At 44.9% G+C, this 22,009-nt stretch overlaps 1 protein-coding gene across 2 annotated transcripts in view; it reads right to left on the minus strand.

Annotated features, from left to right (window-relative positions):
- Positions 1-12,266, minus strand: part of LOC142370202 (activin receptor type-2B-like) — a 41,779-nt gene extending 29,513 nt beyond the window's left edge. Inside the window, exon 1 of one of the 2 annotated variants that reach the window (XM_075452677.1) lies at positions 11,851-12,266. In XM_075452677.1, coding sequence (XP_075308792.1) covers positions 11,851-11,893 — 43 coding nt within the window. In that variant the 5' untranslated portion in view covers positions 11,894-12,266. Of the gene's footprint in view, positions 1-11,668; positions 11,684-11,850 lie in introns of those variants that run through there. The other variant, XM_075452678.1, reaches the window with a different exon arrangement.
- Positions 12,267-22,009: the final 9,743 nt, after the last annotated feature.

The raw sequence follows: 22,009 nt of genomic DNA on the forward strand, positions 1-22,009 counted from the left end.
ATCATCATCAGAACTGAGCCCGGTTAGCACCAACATTTATACCATCATCAGAACTGAGCCCGGTTAGCACCAACATTTATACCATCATCATCAGAACTGAGCCCGGTTAGCACCAACATTTATACCATCATCAGAACTGAGCCCGGTTAGCACCAACATTTATACCATCATCAGAACTGAGCCCGGTTAACACCAACATTTATACCATCATCATCAGAACTGAGTCCGGTTAACACCAACATTTATACCATCATCAGAACTGAGCCCGGTTAGCACCAACATTTATACCATCATCAGAACTGAGCCCGGTTAGCACCAACATTTATACCATCATCATCAGAACTGAGCCCGGTTAGCACCAACATTTATACCATCATCAGAACTGAGCCCGGTTAACACCAACATTTATACCATCATCAGAACTGAGCCCGGTTAACACCAACATTTATACCATCATCAGAACTGAGCCCGGTTAGCACCAACATTTATACCATCATCAGAACTGAGCCCGGTTAACACCAACATTTATACCATCATCATCAGAACTGAGCCCGGTTAGCACCAACATTTATACCATCATCAGAACTGAGCCCGGTTAGCACCAACATTTATACCATCATCATCAGAACTGAGCCCGGTTAACACCAACATTTATACCATCATCAGAACTGAGCCCGGTTAGCACCAACATTTATACCATCATCAGAACTGAGCCCGGTTAACACCAACATTTATACCATCATCATCAGAACTGAGCCCGGTTAACACCAACATTTATACCATCATCAGAACTGAGCCCGGTTAGCACCAACATTTATACCATCATCATCAGAACTGAGCCCGGTTAGCACCAACATTTATACCATCATCATCAGAACTGAGCCCGGTTAACACCAACATTTATACCATCATCAGAACTGAGCCCGGTTAGCACCAACATTTATACCATCATCAGAACTGAGCCCGGTTAGCACCAACATTTATACCATCATCAGAACTGAGCCCGGTTAGCACCAACATTTATACCATCATCAGAACTGAGCCCGGTTAGCACCAACATTTATACCATCATCAGAACTGAGCCCGGTTAGCACCAACATTTATACCATCATCATCAGAACTGAGCCCGGTTAGCACCAACATTTATACCATCATCATCAGAACTGAGCCCGGTTAGCACCAACATTTATACCATCATCAGAACTGAGCCCGGTTAACACCAACATTTATACCATCATCATCAGAACTGAGCCCGGTTAGCACCAACATTTATACCATCATCAGAACTGAGCCCGGTTAGCACCAACATTTATACCATCATCAGAACTGAGCCCGGTTAGCACCAACATTTATACCATCATCAGAACTGAGCCCGGTTAACACCAACATTTATACCATCATCATCAGAACTGAGCCCGGTTAGCACCAACATTTATACCATCATCAGAACTGAGCCCGGTTAGCACCAACATTTATACCATCATCAGAACTGAGCCCGGTTAACACCAACATTTATACCATCATCATCAGAACTGAGCCCGGTTAGCACCAACATTTATACCATCATCATCAGAACTGAGCCCGGTTAGCACCAACATTTATACCATCATCATCAGAACTGAGCCCGGTTAACACCAACATTTATACCATCATCAGAACTGAGCCCGGTTAGCACCAACATTTATACCATCATCATCAGAACTGAGCCCGGTTAGCACCAACATTTATACCATCATCAGAACTGAGCCCGGTTAGCACCAACATTTATACCATCATCAGAACTGGATGAGGAGGAAGAGAAGAAGAAGAAGAAGAAAAAGACTCTCTCCTCAGTGAGCATCATCTCTGACGCTTTCACAGCGCGCGCACGTTCACCTGCTCCAGGTGTGAATCTCGCGCCTGCACGTGTGAGTATCCGCGTAGTATCTGTCCTGCGAGCACGCGTGCACGCCCCCTCTGCCTACTCCAGCCCGTTCATTCATTCATTCATCCGCCCGCGTGTCGTAGTAAGAAGCGCGTGCGTAAAACAGGAGTACAAATAAAGCGGTAAACAGAGCGTGTGAGGCGCGCGCTCCACTGATCGGTTATTGATCCGGATGCACGCCCGAGCAGACAATGGAGCGGCAGCCTCCGTGCACGCACACACGCACGCACGCACACCGAATCTGATCGAAGGCAAATAGCGGGCTGGGTTCAGGTGCGCGAGGACCCGGAACCATCCCAAACAGAACCAGAACCAGAACCAGAACCCTGCACTCAAAAAAAAGATTCATTGGATGAACGTAATTTTATCTTGCCACCTATATTCCATCTAAAGAAATAATGTTAAGTCAGTCTATCTTGATTGTGTTAGTCTGATTAAAGTAAATTAAGTTGGTACAACACAATTCCATCTAGTTGGATGAACTAATATAGATTTTGTCTGTTGTACTAATGTAAATCTAGTTGGATGAACTAATATAGATTTTGTCTGTTGTACTAATGTAAATCTAGTTGGATGAACTAATATAGATTTTGTCTGTTGTACTAATGTAAATCTTGTTGGATGAACAAATAACTTTATTTCACTGTTAGTGTACACTAAAAACCTATATTAGTTCATCCAACAACATTTACATTAGGATAACATAATGCTTACAATGTAAGCATTGTTTAATTAAATTACCAAAGATCCACTAACATACATAAAGAACATTAAAAAAAACGGTTACAATTTTTATTTAACATTTGGGTGCAAAATAGAAGTGATACCCGATGTTTACCATTGTCCTTTGCATCTCCACAATATGCCACAGTACAACTTAACTGCTGACTAAAACAGTGTCTTAAATTCTTCGGTAAGAAAACAGCGTTAAAACAATCTTCCAGGATTTTGTGCATGGCAAGTGAAATTCTTAGTGCAACAACTAAACTTGTTAAAACATTTATAAAAATGCAATAACATGTGTGCATAACTATAAAAATGTTATCGCTTTAAACACTGAATTATTACAATTACTGTTTTTTTTGTAAAATCAGAAATGGTGAAAAATTACTGAAAAAGAAATGTCAAATCTTTGTAAATAAAAACACTCAACTTTAGGAGCTCAAAGTGCAAGTATGACTGCTCCACTCACAGAAACAGTTTTTGGAAACCAATATGAATACAACTCCTCCAGCCACAACCGTCCATCTAGTAAATCAGTCTGGATCAGTGTTCAAAAACACAGTTCTGTGTCGTCTCCACCCACACACACACAGGAGACTTTTCAACATATGAGACAACAATCTTAGTCTCAGTCCATTATGCAAAGTAAATTGTCTGTTGGAACATTTTTCTTCCGATTTTGAACTTTTTGAACTTTCAAAAACAAAAATCTACATTGGCAGAGACGTGGACAAATGCCATGCTTGAATCAGTCTTCATCAAGCTTATTCACCCTTTAAGCTTGTTTTTCAGGAACTGTGCCTTGGATGACAACCTCTGCCCATCCAGCTTCAGCAGAATCTTCTGCAGGACTTCAAAAGTGCATTTGAGCTCGGGTGGGTAGCTCAGGTTCAGACAGTATATCAGTCCAAATAACAGGGCACAGGCAATCGCAGTGTCCCCCAAACCACTGAGGACCTCCACACCTTCAATCAGGACACCGATGTCCTGTGGGTCATCTCCAGGCTCTGCACCCTCATTCTGTATGACGTACACCCCCATCACAGTTTGCTCCATTGAAGTGTTGGCCTCAGTGTCTGTGTCCTATGGAGTAAAATATGACAATAAATACATTTGATATGAGTCTAGACAAAGTGTGGAAATAGACATACAATTTTATGAAGAAAATAAGTAAATATTAAGTTGTACAGTTGGAGATGTATAAAAGTAATACAGATGTGTACATTACAAAAATGGTACAAATTGAAATCTAAGGTTGGATATCCCTGTGACCACCGGCATTTAGTGTTTAAAGGGATGTCCAAAAGAATGCTTTATTCATTTGAGAACTGGGAAAGGAAGTAACAGAGACCAGCAATCACTATACAAGAGCTACAGGCTTCAGCTGCTACAAGAGAATATGGATCAGTCAACCACACCAACAACACTACATAAAATTGGCCAGCCTTTACCAAAGAATCATGTTAACCTGCAGTTTTTTAGAGGGCATGGGGGGCCAGTTTAGATGGTGGACAGTTTTTGTTTATATATTGTTTGCATCTCTTTGAGAAATTTCAACTGATGACTGATGACTTTGACCCCCCCAAAAAAAACAGCAGGTGCCATCGGGAAACAACATCTTTGTATGAAAAAAATTAAAGGATTGAGCTCTAATTCATGCTTTCAAAGTAAAAAAACTTAGCATTAAACAACAGATGTCATTTATGATTAAGGGATATAAATAATAATGTTACCCAAGAAACAGGCTCAAGTCTGGCCTGGCTTTGTACTAAAAGCCAAGCCATATTTGTACTAAATATATTAAAATGGTTAATAACATTGTTGTAGGACATTTAAAACATACATTCAGCCAATTCTATAGATCAAGTTTTCAGATTATGAAAAACAAGGGCAAAGCAAAATGTACTTTAGTTGTACAGGGTTCCACGTTTTAATATGCAATATTTATCACCCATAGTTTTTGCTTCAAATTGAACACATCCAGCAAGTAAATATGTGTTTTCTCTGACTTGCTACTTTGTCACACCTCGTGTATGTAACTCACCATATATTCCTTCACGAATTTCTCATGGTCTTCATTCAGGTAGACGCACAAGGACTTGAGAATGCATGCTCGTCTTGTATGTATTGTGTCATCCTGAGGAAAAAAGGGAACTCATTTTGACAATATTCTGCATTTTAGGCAGCAGTTCCAAAAAACAACTCCACAGTATTAACGGACTCTTGGAGCTTTTGCTTACATACATAGAGATTTTTGCTCATGCAATTGTCATGACAGGGACATAAAAAGTATTTCATACGCATAGGTCTACACATTTTAATACAAACCTTGGAAATGGCCACCATGATACGTCTCATTTTTTTCCCAGCCGCTCCACCTTTCCCTCGAAAGAGCTCCATCAGGCGTGGAGAGTGTTGGTCAAGCTCAGCAAAGAATGTAGATAGCAGAGGTACTGTTGATATGCGCATGAACTCGTTGTCGATCTGAAAAACATAAACAGTACACTTGTCACTCATCCTATTTGAACATCACAACAAAATGCAACACAGGAAGGATGATCAGAGAATGACTACTATAGCTGTTTGATCATGATATTAGAGGTGGGAGAAAAAAAAAAAATCGATTCACAATAGTATCGCGTTTTTTAGGACAGAGAAAAGGGAGGCGAGAGAGGACGAATGTTAACCATTTTAAAGACCTAAAGAGTCTAAGGCTTCAACCATTAATCAGTTCAACAATATGAAAGCTTATTCTAAGGGACTTGTCAATAAGGAGGCAAGAATGTTAATTAGTCTTCATTTTAAAAATATAAACTGAAAATTATAAACACGTTTATATGAATCACGCAGTGCTACCACATAATAAAGTAAACGTATAACCCTGTATAGTCTGTAAATGTCATCATATCATCATTCAGGTTTTTTCTATGGTTTGGTGTTAAAAGCATATCATCCCAGCTCTACATGATATATATATCTGTAACAGTGAGAAGACAAACAACTGGTCAACACTATATTTAATTTGTCATTATCTTCTTGTACTTGTGTGCACATACTCTGAGGTATACATAAAATCTGAGCACAAATAGGACATTCACCTCTTTCTGAGTGAACAGAGCTGGCCATCTGCTCTTGAAGTCTGCAACGAGGGGCTGTCCTTGAAGAACTTCTTGCCTTCTATACGAGAAAGTCTTTTCCATTTTCAGTGCCACTACATGGTCATTGTTTCTCTTCGTAATCTCTGAAAGCAGCGCAATTCTTTCGTTTTCCAGAGTGTCAGTCGTTTCTCCTTTTGGATGCTGCGGACAATAGTTGACTTCTGCTCTTCTGGGCTTTTTAACATTCAAGGCTGCTTTGTTTTGGGTCTTGTTCTTCAGTGAATTTATGGTCACCTCGTAACATCCAAGGCCTCTTAGTTTGGTCCTTAAATTGGCCATTTTATATTTTAGGCTAATCTTCCACCCATAACAGCCATTGAAGGATCCCTGCTCCTTCAGACAAGGATGCTTTTTCACAAGAGCTTCTGCAACATCATTCAGATTATTGTCAGTTGGGTAGGCTTTGAATTTAATGATTTCTTCAGCTAGTTGTTCCAAAATGTGTGATTTCAGTTTCGGCGAGAGGCTCAAATGAGTTCCACTAACACTGCACTCAGCATTTGCCTTGTCAAGTTGCAGTTCAGCATCATAGTTGAAACTAGGGATTGTGAAGACACTTGGCCAAACTGACAGCCTTGTAGATGGTGATGAACCTGAAGATGAAATGGGCTCTGTATTATCCGTTTCAACCGAGGAGACTGACGATGAATCTGTTGAGCCTTGGACTGCTTGAGGTTGACGTGTCATTGTGTCATCAGTGTTGCGAGTACCTAAGTAAACAACCTTTATAGTTGCTTTGTCATGTATTTCGGAGGTCACCGACAGGTTTACGAACTCATTTCCAAAATCAGCATCTTGATATTGAAGCCGAAAATCTTCTTGCAATCCAAAACCGGTCATTATTGTCTGGCACAATTCCTGTATGGAGTTCGGTACCCCTGCTGGCAGAATTAGTTTCCTGGCATCATCTTCACCAAGGATAACCCTCAGTCTTATGGGCTGGGCCATTGTGTGGACCTAAACAAAAACAAAAACAAACAAACAAACAAAAAAACACTGGCTGAATATTTCACAATGAAAAAAATAGTCTCTTACAATAATTTATAATTAGACAAGTGTTGATATTTATTTTTTATAAAAACTATGCGATTGTTTTTCCACAAAATTAGTTTCCTGCCACAAACAAGTGAAAAAATTACCTTCATTGCAGGGCAATCTTAAATAGCATTCCTTCAAGAACCATTTGATTTTTAACTAAATATATATTTGATTCAGTCAATAAGCCAAGATGTAAAAAGTTCAAACCAAATGCTTTTTGGTGTACCTGATCGTCCAAATTTACCATAATCCAATTCAATTGATAGGCTACATAATGAAAATCTAAATGAACATGACCTGCCAAGGGACTAAGGATGTAAATTAGCAGGGCTGCTAACTCTGGCATATTTACATCTGTATTCTTACTGATATTCATAATTAGGCATTGTCCCTTTTAAATAAACATTTAAATTAAATCCAGGTATCAAAGCTGTGTATGGGCTTTGATTGTACACATATTGTGCTAAGCAGAGCTGTACTTGACTGACAGAAAAAAATATATATTTTTCCCCACTTACTGTAAGGCAATGCATTAAATTATCAAGCACAAATTCTGAACATTCTCTGGTCCAATCTTCTCAAATTCTTATAAGTCTTATAATGTAAATTAATACATATTAATTATATATTTTGGTTGTGGAATTGATTACTTGACTGATTACTTAAAAATAATAAATGAATACATTCATTCATCATTAAAATCATACCTCATACCATAACATCACTCCCGTCTTCCCAGTAAGTTAATGTGCCTCTTCAAAGTAACCAGACGCAGGCCTCCCACTGAATAGACAGCTAAGGGATAGTCATCAAGTAGTTCCCCATGCTCAACCAGAGACACCTCTCTCACATGTGACGTGTCAAGTTCAAAAGATCTAAAGTGCTCTCTATACCAAGCGGAGAACTTTTTCACAATAAAATGTATCTTGCCTTGCAAAACACAAATCTGCAGAATTTCAGCAAACTCAGGAAGACCAAATAATTGCCCGTGGACAACAATCATTCCTTTGTTGTAGTTCATACCATTGTATGACACACTTTTTGTAATATAGACATCAGTCTCATCTGGTAATCTTTGCTTAATAGCAATTGCAATGTTACTTTGCAAAACATCAATTGGTACCGATGACACACTAGTTACCACCAAAGGTGTCCTATGGTCAGAAGAGTGCAAGTCTGAGGCAACTGTGAGCTGGTGTTTTCTGGCAAGTGTGAGAGGTATGTTTTTAAAACAGTTGGTATGGCGAGCAATCTGTTTGAAGAAACTATGTTTCGCCTCAAATCTCATTGTCCATTTATGGATAAGAGGCCCAAAGAGGCGAATCAAAGCAGGGTAGTGCTCCAAATAATGATGTTTAGGGAGAAGATGGCTGTTTGGAAAAAGCTCTTGGTATCTCTGGCGATGTTCACTGATTTTACAGTCAAGATATGCAATTGACTCATCAGAGTGGACAGGGGCTACAACAAGCTCCACTATGTCCTTGAGATCCAAAACAACATGCCATATAGGTTCATCCTCTGGAACAAGTGGACCAATAATCAGAGGCAACAATCTAAGCAGAGACCAATTTTCATGTGCATTTCCACCAATGCTTTTTTTAACTGAGAAAGTCTGTGGTATTGCGTGAGGCCGATTGGTTTTATCCCCCCATTTGTACTCAAAATTTTGAATTAAATTGTTAAGTTTTTCTAAGGTGAAATACTTTTTAGAGATCAAGCGAGAAAAACAATGAGCAAGCTCCACGGGTATTATGCCCTCCAACAGATCATGTGCTAAATCTGGAGGATAGCCTGCAGTGACGTGAAAATGGCTGAGATTCTTACTCAAAATACATTCCCGTTTAACTCCACAGCATTTACTTGCCGTTTCTAGTACATGCTTCAAATGGGCTTCATGAAGTTCCCGTGTTCTACGCTCAAACACACCAGCAGTCAATGACTGGATTTCAGATTTCTTGGCAGTGCAGAATCTACAGATGTATTCCCCAGAAAAACTTTCTACAAAACCTGCCAGCCCATGGGCTCCTAGATTGTCAGCTATTACGCTGTTCACGGTGCCTTTGATACACTCGTTCAACTGACTGATGAACACACCACGTTGCTCCAAAATGACCAGATCTTTCAAAAGTGGATCCAAGACTTTTTCGTACCCAAATTTCCTCAAATCTTCACTTTTACAAACAACAGCCAAATAAATGGATTGGAGAACAGACTGAGAGCCAGGAGGCAAATTGTCCAAGACCCAGTACACACCACAAAGCTTATGCTTTTTGCGCGAGGTCCCAAGAGGATTACAAACCTCAAAATCGTCAATATAAAGTTTTATGGATATTCTCAACTCATCAACAGCTAGAAAGCGATTTGTTTTATAATGGTCACCATCTCGAAAAGATGTGTAAACCTGCTGATCACCATGCAAATCCTTTCTATTTTCTTGAGCTATGTGTTCTTCAATTACTCTATTCAGTAACGTATTGTGACTCAGTATTTCCTGCAATGACTGCAATAAAGGGATGTACTGAAATGACCTCCTTTGGTCTACAGACAAAACATACTCAACAGGCTCTACAACCCTAAAATTTAGCTTGTAGTATTGTTTTCTTTTATAAGACGTAGCAAGAGAGCCACACTTGCCCAAAATTTTAGCCACAGGATTAGAAACACATACAGAATTGGCAAGTTCTTCGATTACAGCCTGATCGATATGGAGATTATGGCTATTGAAAATTTCTGTAACTGTACACTTTGTGACAGGTGCACTAGCTGAACTTAACAAAAAATGCAACTCCTCCAATAACTCATCTACTCCTTTTGCTGGAATATGAAATATATGTTCCAATTTCAACAATATTACCGCTAATTTTTTCTCAATTAGTTCTGGAATATTTTCAACCGCACCATCATCACTTTCTGTCACTGACTCAGTTTCAACTTCACCATATGATACATCAGCAGAACAGCCAGTCCTCACATTATCAGAGGTATCTGACACTTCCAACGGGTCCACAAATGTAACTACACTGGCTTTGAGATCTTTCAGTGTGTGTGGATGATGCTTCCTGTTTTTGTGTGTGTAAAATGTACTGTAAACATTTGTCTTGAAAAGGCAACCAAGAAACACACAACTAACTGTCTCGTTACTTCGCAGATGTGTTCCAATATGAACAAAAAAATCTTTCTCAGTGGAGAGGTCACTGCATTCACATAACTCGCATTTAAAAGTTACTGAACTGGAAGTTGTCTGTTTAACTTGACATGAATGAGCTTTATAGACATGGGTGTTGAGCCCACTCCATGTCTTGAATGTGCATGGACAATTTACATATATGCACAGAAAAAGTTGGCTTCTTCCATAATGATGATGTAGTTTATAATGCTTAAGTAATTTGTACCTACTACTCTCTCTGGCGACACAATGCTTGCACTGCCACATACACGTCACTGAAAGAAAATAAAAATAAAAAAAATTAGCAAAGGATAAAATAAATATATTACATTTCCTCAAATACAAAATACCCAAATACAGGCTGGAGGAGAAAATAAGGCTGAATAAGCTCCTGGTACAATGCTACATGCCAACTAGATAACAAATACACAATGACATATTAATATTAACAACTTACCATGTATTTTTGAGGTGCATACAAATCTCAGGGCATGGGGACAGTACTTTATTTTGGGATGTATTTCTGGTAAAAAGAGAAATTGTTTTAAAAGGTTAATACAACATAATGTTTCTATAGTGAATTGGGCAAGTATTACATTATTTGTAATTACATACACTGAAATGTAAAGACTGTTACTTCACCTTAAAGAAACAATTTCTGTTAACTTGGCAAGAACATGAGTCTTCATTGAGATGACACATAGGTTACTGCACCACAGCTTTCATAGCATCATAGTTTAAACAGATTTACACAGCCGTTTGCTATCTTCCCAGAACTGCAGCTCCAACTCATCGTCGTCTATCAGTTATTTAGCCTGGCTCTTAGCTGAAAAATGACGAGCGTTCACAAACGCCAGTAGAGCGACTGTCACGCCTTCACATATGAACATTTACACTGAAAACACAATTATTACCTGTGGCTATGACTACATCCTGGCACCCTCGCTGTTCACACAGGCTAACATGCTAAACGGACGCGCTGTATCACTCCACTATTCAGCTGTTTGGATCTGCGGTGTGTGGAAGAGGCGGGAGTGATACAGCTAGTTGCGGAGCCTGCTAATGTTAGCAATAGCAAAGTTAAGCTAGCATTAACTGTGAGAAAAACAAGTGACTAAAATAAGTCTCACAAATGTCTAATGTGTACAATTTATCACTCTCGCTGTTTAAACAAATACATTCCTGTATATATCTGAATTACTAACCTTTATGGCAAACGATTCTTGCATGAGCCTGCGTTGATTAACGTCCACTCCGACTCCCGGGCTTTCTCTGCAGCTGGTGGGTGTGACGCATGCGCAATAGCTATTCCCATCAGAGTCATTGATTGGAAAGACCTCATTCTAATTGCATTGAAATGAATGAATCTTATTCATCTGAATTTTCTTAGTTTTATGTTCAACAAACAAAAACGAATCATTTAATGAACATAAACACGATTAATTCATTTAATGTGAACATATTTCTAGTTTGCTAATCAAACACATGCCCTGGGTGAGTTTTTTGAGTGTGGTGTGAGTTCTAAGGAGATGGTTCAATAACAACAGCTCCAATAAACAAACAAATAAATACATAAACAAATAAACAAATGTCCAGAATCTTTCCCTAGCCGGACCCCCCAGCTGCAGCCGGACCCCCCACAGCTCAGCGGCCCCTCACCTGCACTCAGAGCCCCCAGCAGCAGCCCCTTACAGCCGGACCCGGACCCCCCAGCAGCAGCCGGACCCCCCACAGCTCAGCGGCCCCTCACCTGCACTCAGAGCCCCCAGCAGCAGCCCCTTACAGCCGGACCCGGACCCCCCAGCAGCAGCCGGACCCCCCACAGCTCAGCGGCCCCTCACCTGCACTCAGAGCCCCCAGCAGCAGCGCGCAGCTCAGCCTCATGTCCGCTGCTCTAGTTGGAGGCGCCGCCAGCCTGCCTGGTGCTGTCCTCCGGATCCTCCTCCACCATCTACGGACGGGTCCAGCAGGTCCAGCGGGTCCAGCAGGTCCAGTAGGTCCAGCAGGTCCGGGACCGCTCCGTAGAACCGCGACCCGCAGCCAGGCCCCGGGGGTCCGCCGGGCTGTGCAGAGTTATAATCCAGCAGCCTCCCGTTCCTCCAGAGCGCAGCAGACCGGCGCAGCTCCGGAGAAGTCCTCCCCGGGTCGGAACCGTGCAGGGCGGCAGCAGCGGCGGCTCAGCCCGGTCAGGGTCACAGTCTCAGCTCCTCTGCTCCTCTGCTCTCCGGCCTCCGTGCAGCTCTCTCCGCCGCCTCGTCCTCTCTGCTTCGGGCTGCCGGGGAGCAGCTGGCGGGAGGTGTTAGTCAAGCTGCGGCGGCCTCTGCGCGCCTCCCGCTTCCGGTTCCAGAACAAAAGCCCAACGGGCGGTGCTGGGGCAGTGAGGCCCCGCATGGAGGCTGGTTCTGCTCACAGGCGGAGCCCCAGCTGGGTTTAAAGAGGACAGACCCAGCTGGTTAACCAGCTGATTTCAAACAGAACCCTCACCCATCTTCACCTCTGTTCTGTCCACTGTGAAACAGAAAAATATGAAATAAAATAAAAAATTATGCGTTTTTTAACACTGTGAAACAGAAAAATATGAAATAAAATGAAAAATAATGTGTTTTTTAATGCTGTAAAACAGAAAAATATGAAAAAACTGAAAAATAATGCGTTTTTTAACACTATGAAACAGAAAATTATGAAATAAAATGAAAAATAATGTGTTTTTTAACACTGTGAAACAGAAAAATATGAAATAAAATGAAAAATAATGCGTTTATAATGCTGTAAAATGAAAAATAATGCGTTTTTTAACGCTGTAAAACAGAAAAATATGAAATAAAATGAAAAATAATGCGTTTATAACGCTGTAAAACAGAAAATTATGAAATAAAATGAAAAATAATGCGTTTTTTAATGCTGTAAAACAGAAAAATATGAAATAAAATGAAAAATAATGCGTTTATAATGCTGTAAAACAGAAAAATATCATTAAAATGTAAATTAGGATAAAAACAGGTTTCAGTGAGTTGGATAAATGTTTCTTAATAAAGCAGAACCGGCCCCTGTTGGGTTCACCTTCATAAAGTCTGAACACGCTGGACAGCCTGCTCCTTGAGGCTTTTATTTTGATACTCTTGACCGGAAGTTGTTGCTCAGGCTCTCAGAACTTCACCGTTTCGGTGCAGCCAGCTGAACTGAGTCCAAAATGGCTCCTGAAGAGAGAGAGAGAGAGAGAGAGAGAGAGACCGGATGTTTAAAGGCAGGAATGTGGGGAATGAGGAACCCCGCGCACAGGCGGCCCGGTTCCGAGGACTGATCAGCATGTCGGCACAGAGCATCAGAACCGAGTGTTCACCAAGGGTTCGGAGCGGATTCAGCACCAACAGGATGAGAATTAAAGGAGCAGTTCGGTGTTTCAGCAGCTCTCCTGTCAGCGGAGCCTCGGAGCGGGTTTAAAGCGGGTTTAGAGACGTTTTAAACCTTAAATCTATCAGACTGACACTTTGTTCTGCATGTTCCAGAGTCTGAAACGGAGCTGGAGGCTGAGAAACAGCAGATCAGAACATCAGAACATCAGCACCAGGAACAGGATGAGAAGACACTGATAAAGCAGCTGATATGTTGGCTGATATATATATATATCTATATAGATATATCTCTCTCTCTATATATATATCTATATATATATAGACTTCTGACAGCAGAGATGAGACAAAGTGTAAAGATCAGCTTCTGCAGAGAAAACAGAGGATGCAGATGTGGTGGTTTTATTGAACACACAGAGTTTGTGGTGCAGCTTCCACTCTCTTATCTTTCTTTCTGTAGGGTTTCCTCTGCCTGCTGCCATAAAACTGAGGCAGCAGCAAGATGAACCTGCAGGAGGGTGCACGCCCACGTGCACACACACGTGCAGACATGTCCACATCCCTGCTGTTTAAGTGAACAGGGGAGTATCAGGACCCAGAAATGATGATGGGAGCATTAAAGGCAGGGTAGGGGTTCTTTTTCTGGAGCATTTTTTACATATTGCTTGAAATACTCTTCACACCCCCATTGCAACCAATTAATTAAAAGTTTTGACACAAATATGAAAAGTTTTAGTGGCCTCTAGAACGTACAATCTAGGAAAAACAGTATCCAATCATACTGAACGGACCGTTAACGATGATTGGATACTGATGCCGTCTATCAAACTGCAATCTGCTCCTCCCTCCCCCTCCCTCCCCCTGTGCGCGTACCCTGCTCCGTGAACGAATTACGCGTCCAGAAGCTTGGCAGGAAGCTAAACTAGAGCCAGCTTGGCTAGCACCTAGCATTATTAAACGTATAGTTAGCATATACTAAATACTAAATACGGCAACGATCGGTGCTTGCTGTCAGAACAGCTCGTGCACCTTCGTGCTCGTGCGCGTTCATGTACTCTAGAGGCGTGGCTTTGGGGGGAAAGTGAAGAAAAGGGTTGGGACTTTTTACCTGTGTATTTTCAAAATGCAGCTTCGCTGGACTCAAAATCCAGGATCTCCTACCCTACCATTAAACTGAGTATAAATGTCTGAGCGTCAAACACACTGAGACACTGAGACACGTTTTCCACACCAGCAGACAGATATACAGTTTATATATTTATATTTATATATAATACAGATATACAGTTTATATATTTATATTTATATATAATACAGATATACAGTTTATATTTATATATAAAATACAGATATACAGTTTATATATATATATAAAATACAGATATACAGTTTATATATATATAATACAATACAGATATACAGTTTATATATTTACATGATACATGTGCAGCTCTGACTTGTTTACAGGGTAAATCTGACACAGAGTATGATCTGGGATGGATGAGGTCAGATTCTAATGATGCGTGGGCACGCCGCCCTTAAACTCAGGAAGAGGCGGAGCCTCCATGCAGGCTCATGATGGGAAGAATGAAGATAAAGATGAAACATTTCTCTGTTTTCTCTCTCTCTTCCTGATCGTTGTGTTCCGGCTGCATCACTCTCTGTGTTTTCGGGCTCCCTTCTTCACCCCCTTTTCGTCCTATAATCACAGAAGCTTTAACCGTGGCGTGGCGTGGCGTGGCATACAATGACAAACAGGTGACTGAGTGACACTAATGAGCAAACAGAAACTGTGGGGAAGACGATGGAAAAACTAAATACAAGACCTGGACTAGAAAACTAAAACCAAGACATGAAACAAACCAAAATTACTTTAGTTTTCCTCTGACCTCAAACGTGAGCTCTGTGAGCGCCTCAGACTCTGAATCAGTCTGAAGGCATTTCTGCTTCTCCCGGAGAGTTTGGCTCTCAGAGGGAGGGAGGGTGGGTGAGCCCATCGGTCCTCTGATGAATGGGGGTGAAAGAGGATATAATGAGGTGAGAGGAAACAGAGAGGAGGGACAGAAAAGGAGATTAAAGGGGAATGAAAGAGGGAGGATGGAGAGGAAATGTAATCTGAGCAGGTGAACACGTGGCGTCTGAGATAAATTAGGGTTCTAAGGTAAACCTATAAAGGTAAAGTAGCAGCATGCTGTTGAGAGGAGAAAACTCCTGGATTTACTTCCATCAAAGACTTATAGAACTGGTTCTGAAAGGAGAACCAGGGAACTCAAACTGAACTCTGGAAAGGAACCGGCGGATCCACCAAACATGGAGAAGGGTACGGAACTTTTACTCGGCCATTTTCATGTTAAAGTTCTTCCAGACGGCGGAGTCGACAGAACCAAAGTCATCTGTAAACTCTGCCAAGTTGAATTGTCTTCTCAGCGTAGTAGTTCCAGTCTAAAATATCACTTAAAGGCAAAACACACAACTGATAGCAGCAAGTCATTCAAGGAAACAGACAGTGGAGCGAGGCTTCTACATAAAAACTACAGAAAGATGCTGATGTTAAAAGTGTGTTTGCACAACAAATGTTATGGCACTTTCATTCATATGGCAGCACATTTAAAATAAAGCTAAATGCTAAAAGCTATACGCTACTTTTGGATTCATTTTTGGATTCTGCGTACAAATGAGATTAATCGTGATTAATCAGGGAAATCATGTGATTAATTAGATTAAAGGTTTTAATCGTGGCCCAGCCCTAAAAACAAGACAAATAAAAGCAGAACTACGTGATCTTTCTGTCAGGATCTCCTGTGTTTCCTGACTGGAGCTGGAGCTGGAACCAATTACCTGCACACCTGCAGTCAATGGAGCCTCATCCACACCTACAGCTTCACCATAAAGTCCTGGTTCCTCCACTCGACCGTCGGGTTACCGTCGGGTTACCTTCGGGTTACCTTCGGGTTACCGTCGGGTTACCGTCGGGTTACCTTCGGGTTACCTTCGGGTTATCGTCGGGTTACCGTCGGGTTACCTTCGGGTTACCTTCGGGTTACCTTCAGGTTATCGTCGGGTTACCGTCGGGTTACCTTCGGGTTATCGTCGGGTTACCTTCAGGTTACCGTCGGGTTACCTTCGGGTTACCCTCGGGTTACCTTCGAGTTACCTTCGGGTTACCGTCGGGTTACCTTCGGGTTACCGTCGGGTTACCTTCGGGTTATCGTCAGGTTACCGTCGGGTTACCTTCGGGTTATCGTCGGGTTACCGTCGGGTTACCGTCGGGTTACCGTCGGGTTACCGTCGGGTTATCGTCGGGTTACCGTCGGGTTACCTTCGGGTTATCGTCGGGTTACCGTCGGGTTACCGTCGGGTTACCGTCGGGTTACCGTCGGGTTACCGTCGGGTTACCTTCGGGTTACCTTCGGGTTATCGTCGGGTTACCTTCGGGTTACCTTCGGGTTACCGTCGGGTTACCGTCGGGTTACCGTCGGGTTACCTTCGGGTTACCGTCGGGTTACCGTCGGGTTACCTTCGGGTTACCTTCGGGTTATCGTCGGGTTACCTTCGGGTTACCGTCGGGTTACCTTCGGGTTACCGTCGGGTTACCGTCGGGTTACCTTCGGGTTACCGTCGGGTTACCTTCGAGTTACCTTCGGGTTACCGTCGGGTTACCTTCGGGTTACCGTCGGGTTACCTTCGGGTTACCTTCGGGTTACCTTCGGGTTACCGTCGGGTTACCGTCGGGTTACCTTCGGGTTACCGTCGGGTTACCTTCGAGTTACCTTCGGGTTACCGTCGGGTTACCTTCGGGTTACCGTCGGGTTACCGTCGGGTTACCTTCGGGTTACCGTCGGGTTACCGTCGGGTTACCTTCGGGTTACCTTCGGGTTACTGTCGGGTTACCGTCGGGTTACCTTCGGGTTACCTTCGGGTTACCTTCGGGTTATCGTCGGGTTACCTTCGGCTTACCTTCGGGTTACCTTCGGGTTACCTTCGGGTTATCGTCGGGTTACCGTCGGGTTACCTTCGGGTTACCGTCGGGTTACCTTCGGGTTACCTTCGGGTTACCTTCGGGTTATCGTCGGGTTACCTTCGGGTTACCTTCGGGTTACCGTCGGGTTACCTTCGGGTTACCGTCGGGTTACCGTCGGGTTACCTTCGGGTTACCTTCGGGTTATCGTCGGGTTACCTTCGGCTTACCTTCGGGTTACCTTCGGGTTATCGTCGGGTTACCGTCGGGTTACCTTCGGGTTACCTTCGGGTTACCTTCGGGTTATCGTCGGGTTACCTTCGGGTTATCGTCGGGTTACCTTCGGGTTACCTTCGGGTTACCGTCGGGTTACCTTCGGGTTACCTTCGGGTTACCGTCGGGTTACCTTCGGGTTATCGTCGGGTTACCTTCGGGTTACCTTCGGGTTACCGTCGGGTTACCTTCGGGTTACCTTCGGGTTACCGTCGGGTTACCTTCGGGTTACCTTCGGGTTATCGTCGGGTTACCTTCGGCTTACCTTCGGGTTACCGTCGGGTTACCGTCGGGTTACCTTCGGGTTACCGTCGGGTTACCGTCGGGTTACCGTCGGGTTACCTTCGGGTTACCTTCGGGTTACCGTCGGGTTACCTTCGGGTTACCGTCGGGTTACCTTCGGGTTACCGTCGGGTTACCTTCGGGTTATCGTCGGGTTACCGTCGGGTTACCTTCGGGTTACCTTCGGGTTACCTTCGGGTTACCGTCGGGTTACCGTCGGGTTACCGTCGGGTTACCGTCGGGTTACCTTCGGTGGTATTGTGCTGAGATCCGGGTCCAGATGAAGTTCTGCTGGGGTTCGTCTCAGGTGAGTCCCACTTATTTGTTTCACCGCCCACACTCTGAATCAGCCTCAGCGCAGCGTGTGCAGGTCGGGAGGCTGATTACAGCTCCATCTTCAGCTAATGAAACAGCCCCATCAGGCTGAGAGCTGATTGCATTATAATTCTCAGCTCACATTTAGCAACACTCAGAGCTGAAGGAGTCAGAAGGAGGCCGACGCTCTGAGAGATGCTCCCACAGGAAGATGGAACAGACCAAATGTCCCACAGGAACAGACCAAATGTCCCACAGGAAGGTGGAACAAACCAAATGTCCCACAGGAAAAGACCAAATGTCCCACAGGAAGGCTTCAGAGTCCCACGGGAAGGCTTCAGAGTCTAACGGGAAGGCTTCAGAGTCTAACGGGAAGGCTTCAGAGTCCCACGGGAAGGCTTCAGAGTCTAACGGGAAGGCTTCAGAGTCTAACGGGAAGGCTTCAGAGTCTAACGGGAAGGCTTCAGAGTCCCACAGGAAGGCTTCAGAGTCTAACGGGAAGGCTTCAGAGTCTAACGGGAAGGCTTCAGAGTCTAACGGGAAGGCTTCAGAGTCCCACAGGAAGGCTTCAAAGTCTAACGGGAAGGCTTCAGAGTCCCACGGGAAGGCTTCAGAGTCTAACGGGAAGGCTTCAGAGTCTAACGGGAAGGCTTCAGAGTCTAACGGGAAGGCTTCAGAGTCCCACGGGAAGGCTTCAGAGTCTAACGGGAAGGCTTCAAAGTCTAACGGGAAGGCTTCAGAGTCCCACGGGAAGGCTTCAGAGTCTAACGGGAAGGCTTCAGAGTCTAACGGGAAGGCTTCAGAGTCTAACGGGAAGGCTTCAGAGTCTAACGGGAAGGCTTCAGAGTCCCACAGGAAGGCTTCAAAGTCTAACGGGAAGGCTTCAGAGTCCCACGGGAAGGCTTCAGAGTCTAACGGGAAGGCTTCAGAGTCCCACGGGAAGGCTTCAGAGTCTAACGGGAAGGCTTCAGAGTCTAACGGGAAGGCTTCAGAGTCCCACGGGAAGGCTTCAGAGTCCAACGGGAAGGCTTCAGAGTCTAACGGGAAGGCTTCAGAGTCTAACGGGAAGGCTTCAGAGTCTAACGGGAAGGCTTCAGAGTCTAACGGGAAGGCTTCAGAGTCCCACAGGAAGGCTTCAAAGTCTAACGGGAAGGCTTCAGAGTCTAACGGGAAGGCTTCAGAGTCTAACGGGAAGGCTTCAGAGTCTAACGGGAAGGCTTCAAAGTCTAACGGGAAGGCTTCAGAGTCCCACAGGAAGGCTTCAGAGTCCCACGGGAAGGCTTCAGAGTCTAACGGGAAGGCTTCAGAGTCTAACGGGAAGGCTTCAGAGTCCCACAGGAAGGCTTCAGAGTCCCACGGGAAGGCTTCAGAGTCCCACGGGAAGGCTTCAGAGTCTAACGGGAAGGCTTCAGAGTCCCACGGGAAGGCTTCAGAGTCTAACGGGAAGGCTTCAGAGTCTAACGGGAAGGCTTCAGAGTCTAACGGGAAGGCTTCAAAGTCTAACGGGAAGGCTTCAGAGTCCCACAGGAAGGCTTCAGAGTCCCACGGGAAGGCTTCAGAGTCCCACGGGAAGGCTTCAGAGTCTAACGGGAAGGCTTCAGAGTCCCACGGGAAGGCTTCAGAGTCCCACGGGAAGGCTTCAGAGTCTAACGGGAAGGCTTCAGAGTCTAACGGGAAGGCTTCAGAGTCCCACGGGAAGGCTTCAGAGTCTAACGGGAAGGCTTCAGAGTCTAACGGGAAGGCTTCAGAGTCCCAAGGGAAGGCTTCAGAGTCCCACGGGAAGGCTTCAGAGTCTAACGGGAAGGCTTCAGAGTCCCACGGGAAGGCTTCAGAGTCTAACGGGAAGGCTTCAGAGTCCCACAGGAAGGCTTCAGAGTCCCACGGGACGGCTTCAGAGTCCCACGGGACGGCTTCAGAGTCTAACAGGAAGGCTTCAGAGTCCCACAGGAAGGCTTCAGAGTCTAACGGGAAGGCTTCAGAGTCTAACGGGAAGGCTTCAGAGTCTAACGGGAAGGCTTCAGAGTCCCACGGGAAGGCTTCAGAGTCCCACGGGACGGCTTCAGAGTCCCACGGGACGGCTTCAGAGTCTAACAGGAAGGCTTCAGAGTCCCACAGGAAGGCTTCAGAGTCTAACGGGAAGGCTTCAGAGTCTAACGGGAAGGCTTCAGAGTCTAACGGGAAGGCTTCAGAGTCCCACGGGAAGGCTTCAGAGTCCCACGGGAAGGCTTCAGAGTCTAACGGGAAGGCTTCAGAGTCCCACAGGAAGGCTTCAGAGTCTAACGGGAAGGCTTCAGAGTCTAACGGGAAGGCTTCAGAGTCTAACGGGAAGGCTTCAGAGTCCCACGGGAAGGCTTCAGAGTCCCACGGGAAGGCTTCAGAGTCTAACGGGAAGGCTTCAGAGTCCCACGGGAAGGCTTCAGAGTCTAACGGGAAGGCTTCAGAGTCCCACGGGAAGGCTTCAAAGTCTAACGGGAAGGCTTCAGAGTCTAACGGGAAGGCTTCAGAGTCCCACGGGAAGGCTTCAGAGTCTAACGGGAAGGCTTCAGAGTCCCACAGGAAGGCTTCAGAGTCTAACGGGAAGGCTTCAGAGTCTAACGGGAAGGCTTCAGAGTCTAACGGGAAGGCTTCAGAGTCCCACGGGAAGGCTTCAGAGTCCCACGGGAAGGCTTCAGAGTCTAACGGGAAGGCTTCAGAGTCCCACGGGAAGGCTTCAGAGTCTAACGGGAAGGCTTCAGAGTCCCACGGGAAGGCTTCAAAGTCTAACGGGAAGGCTTCAGAGTCTAACGGGAAGGCTTCAGAGTCCCACGGGAAGGCTTCAGAGTCTAACGGGAAGGCTTCAGAGTCTAACGGGAAGGCTTCAGAGTCTAACGGGAAGGCTTCAGAGTCTAACGGGAAGGCTTCAGAGTCTAACGGGAAGGCTTCAAAGTCTAACGGGAAGGCTTCAGAGTCCCACAGGAAGGCTTCAGAGTCCCACGGGAAGGCTTCAGAGTCTAACGGGAAGGCTTCAGAGTCCCACAGGAAGGCTTCAGAGTCTAACGGGAAGGCTTCAGAGTCTAACGGGAAGGCTTCAGAGTCCCAAGGGAAGGCTTCAGAGTCCCACGGGAAGGCTTCAGAGTCTAACGGGAAGGCTTCAGAGTCCCACAGGAAGGCTTCAGAGTCCCACGGGACGGCTTCAGAGTCTAACGGGAAGGCTTCAGAGTCCCACAGGAAGGCTTCAGAGTCTAACGGGAAGGCTTCAGAGTCTAACGGGAAGGCTTCAGAGTCTAACGGGAAGGCTTCAGAGTCCCACGGGAAGGCTTCAGAGTCCCACGGGAAGGCTTCAGAGTCTAACGGGAAGGCTTCAGAGTCCCACAGGAAGGCTTCAGAGTCTAACGGGAAGGCTTCAGAGTCTAACGGGAAGGCTTCAGAGTCTAACGGGAAGGCTTCAGAGTCTAACGGGAAGGCTTCAGAGTCCCACGGGAAGGCTTCAGAGTCCCACGGGAAGGCTTCAGAGTCCCACGGGAAGGCTTCAGAGTCTAACGGGAAGGCTTCAGAGTCCCACGGGAAGGCTTCAGAGTCTAACGGGAAGGCTTCAGAGTCCCACGGGAAGGCTTCAAAGTCTAACGGGAAGGCTTCAGAGTCTAACGGGAAGGCTTCAGAGTCCCACGGGAAGGCTTCAGAGTCTAACGGGAAGGCTTCAGAGTCCCACAGGAAGGCTTCAGAGTCTAACGGGAAGGCTTCAGAGTCTAACGGGAAGGCTTCAGAGTCTAACGGGAAGGCTTCAGAGTCTAACGGGAAGGCTTCAGAGTCCCACGGGAAGGCTTCAGAGTCCCACGGGAAGGC

The sequence above is a fragment of the Odontesthes bonariensis genome, chromosome 20, assembly GCF_027942865.1.
Source record: "Odontesthes bonariensis isolate fOdoBon6 chromosome 20, fOdoBon6.hap1, whole genome shotgun sequence".
Lineage (NCBI taxonomy): Eukaryota > Metazoa > Chordata > Actinopteri > Atheriniformes > Atherinopsidae > Odontesthes > Odontesthes bonariensis.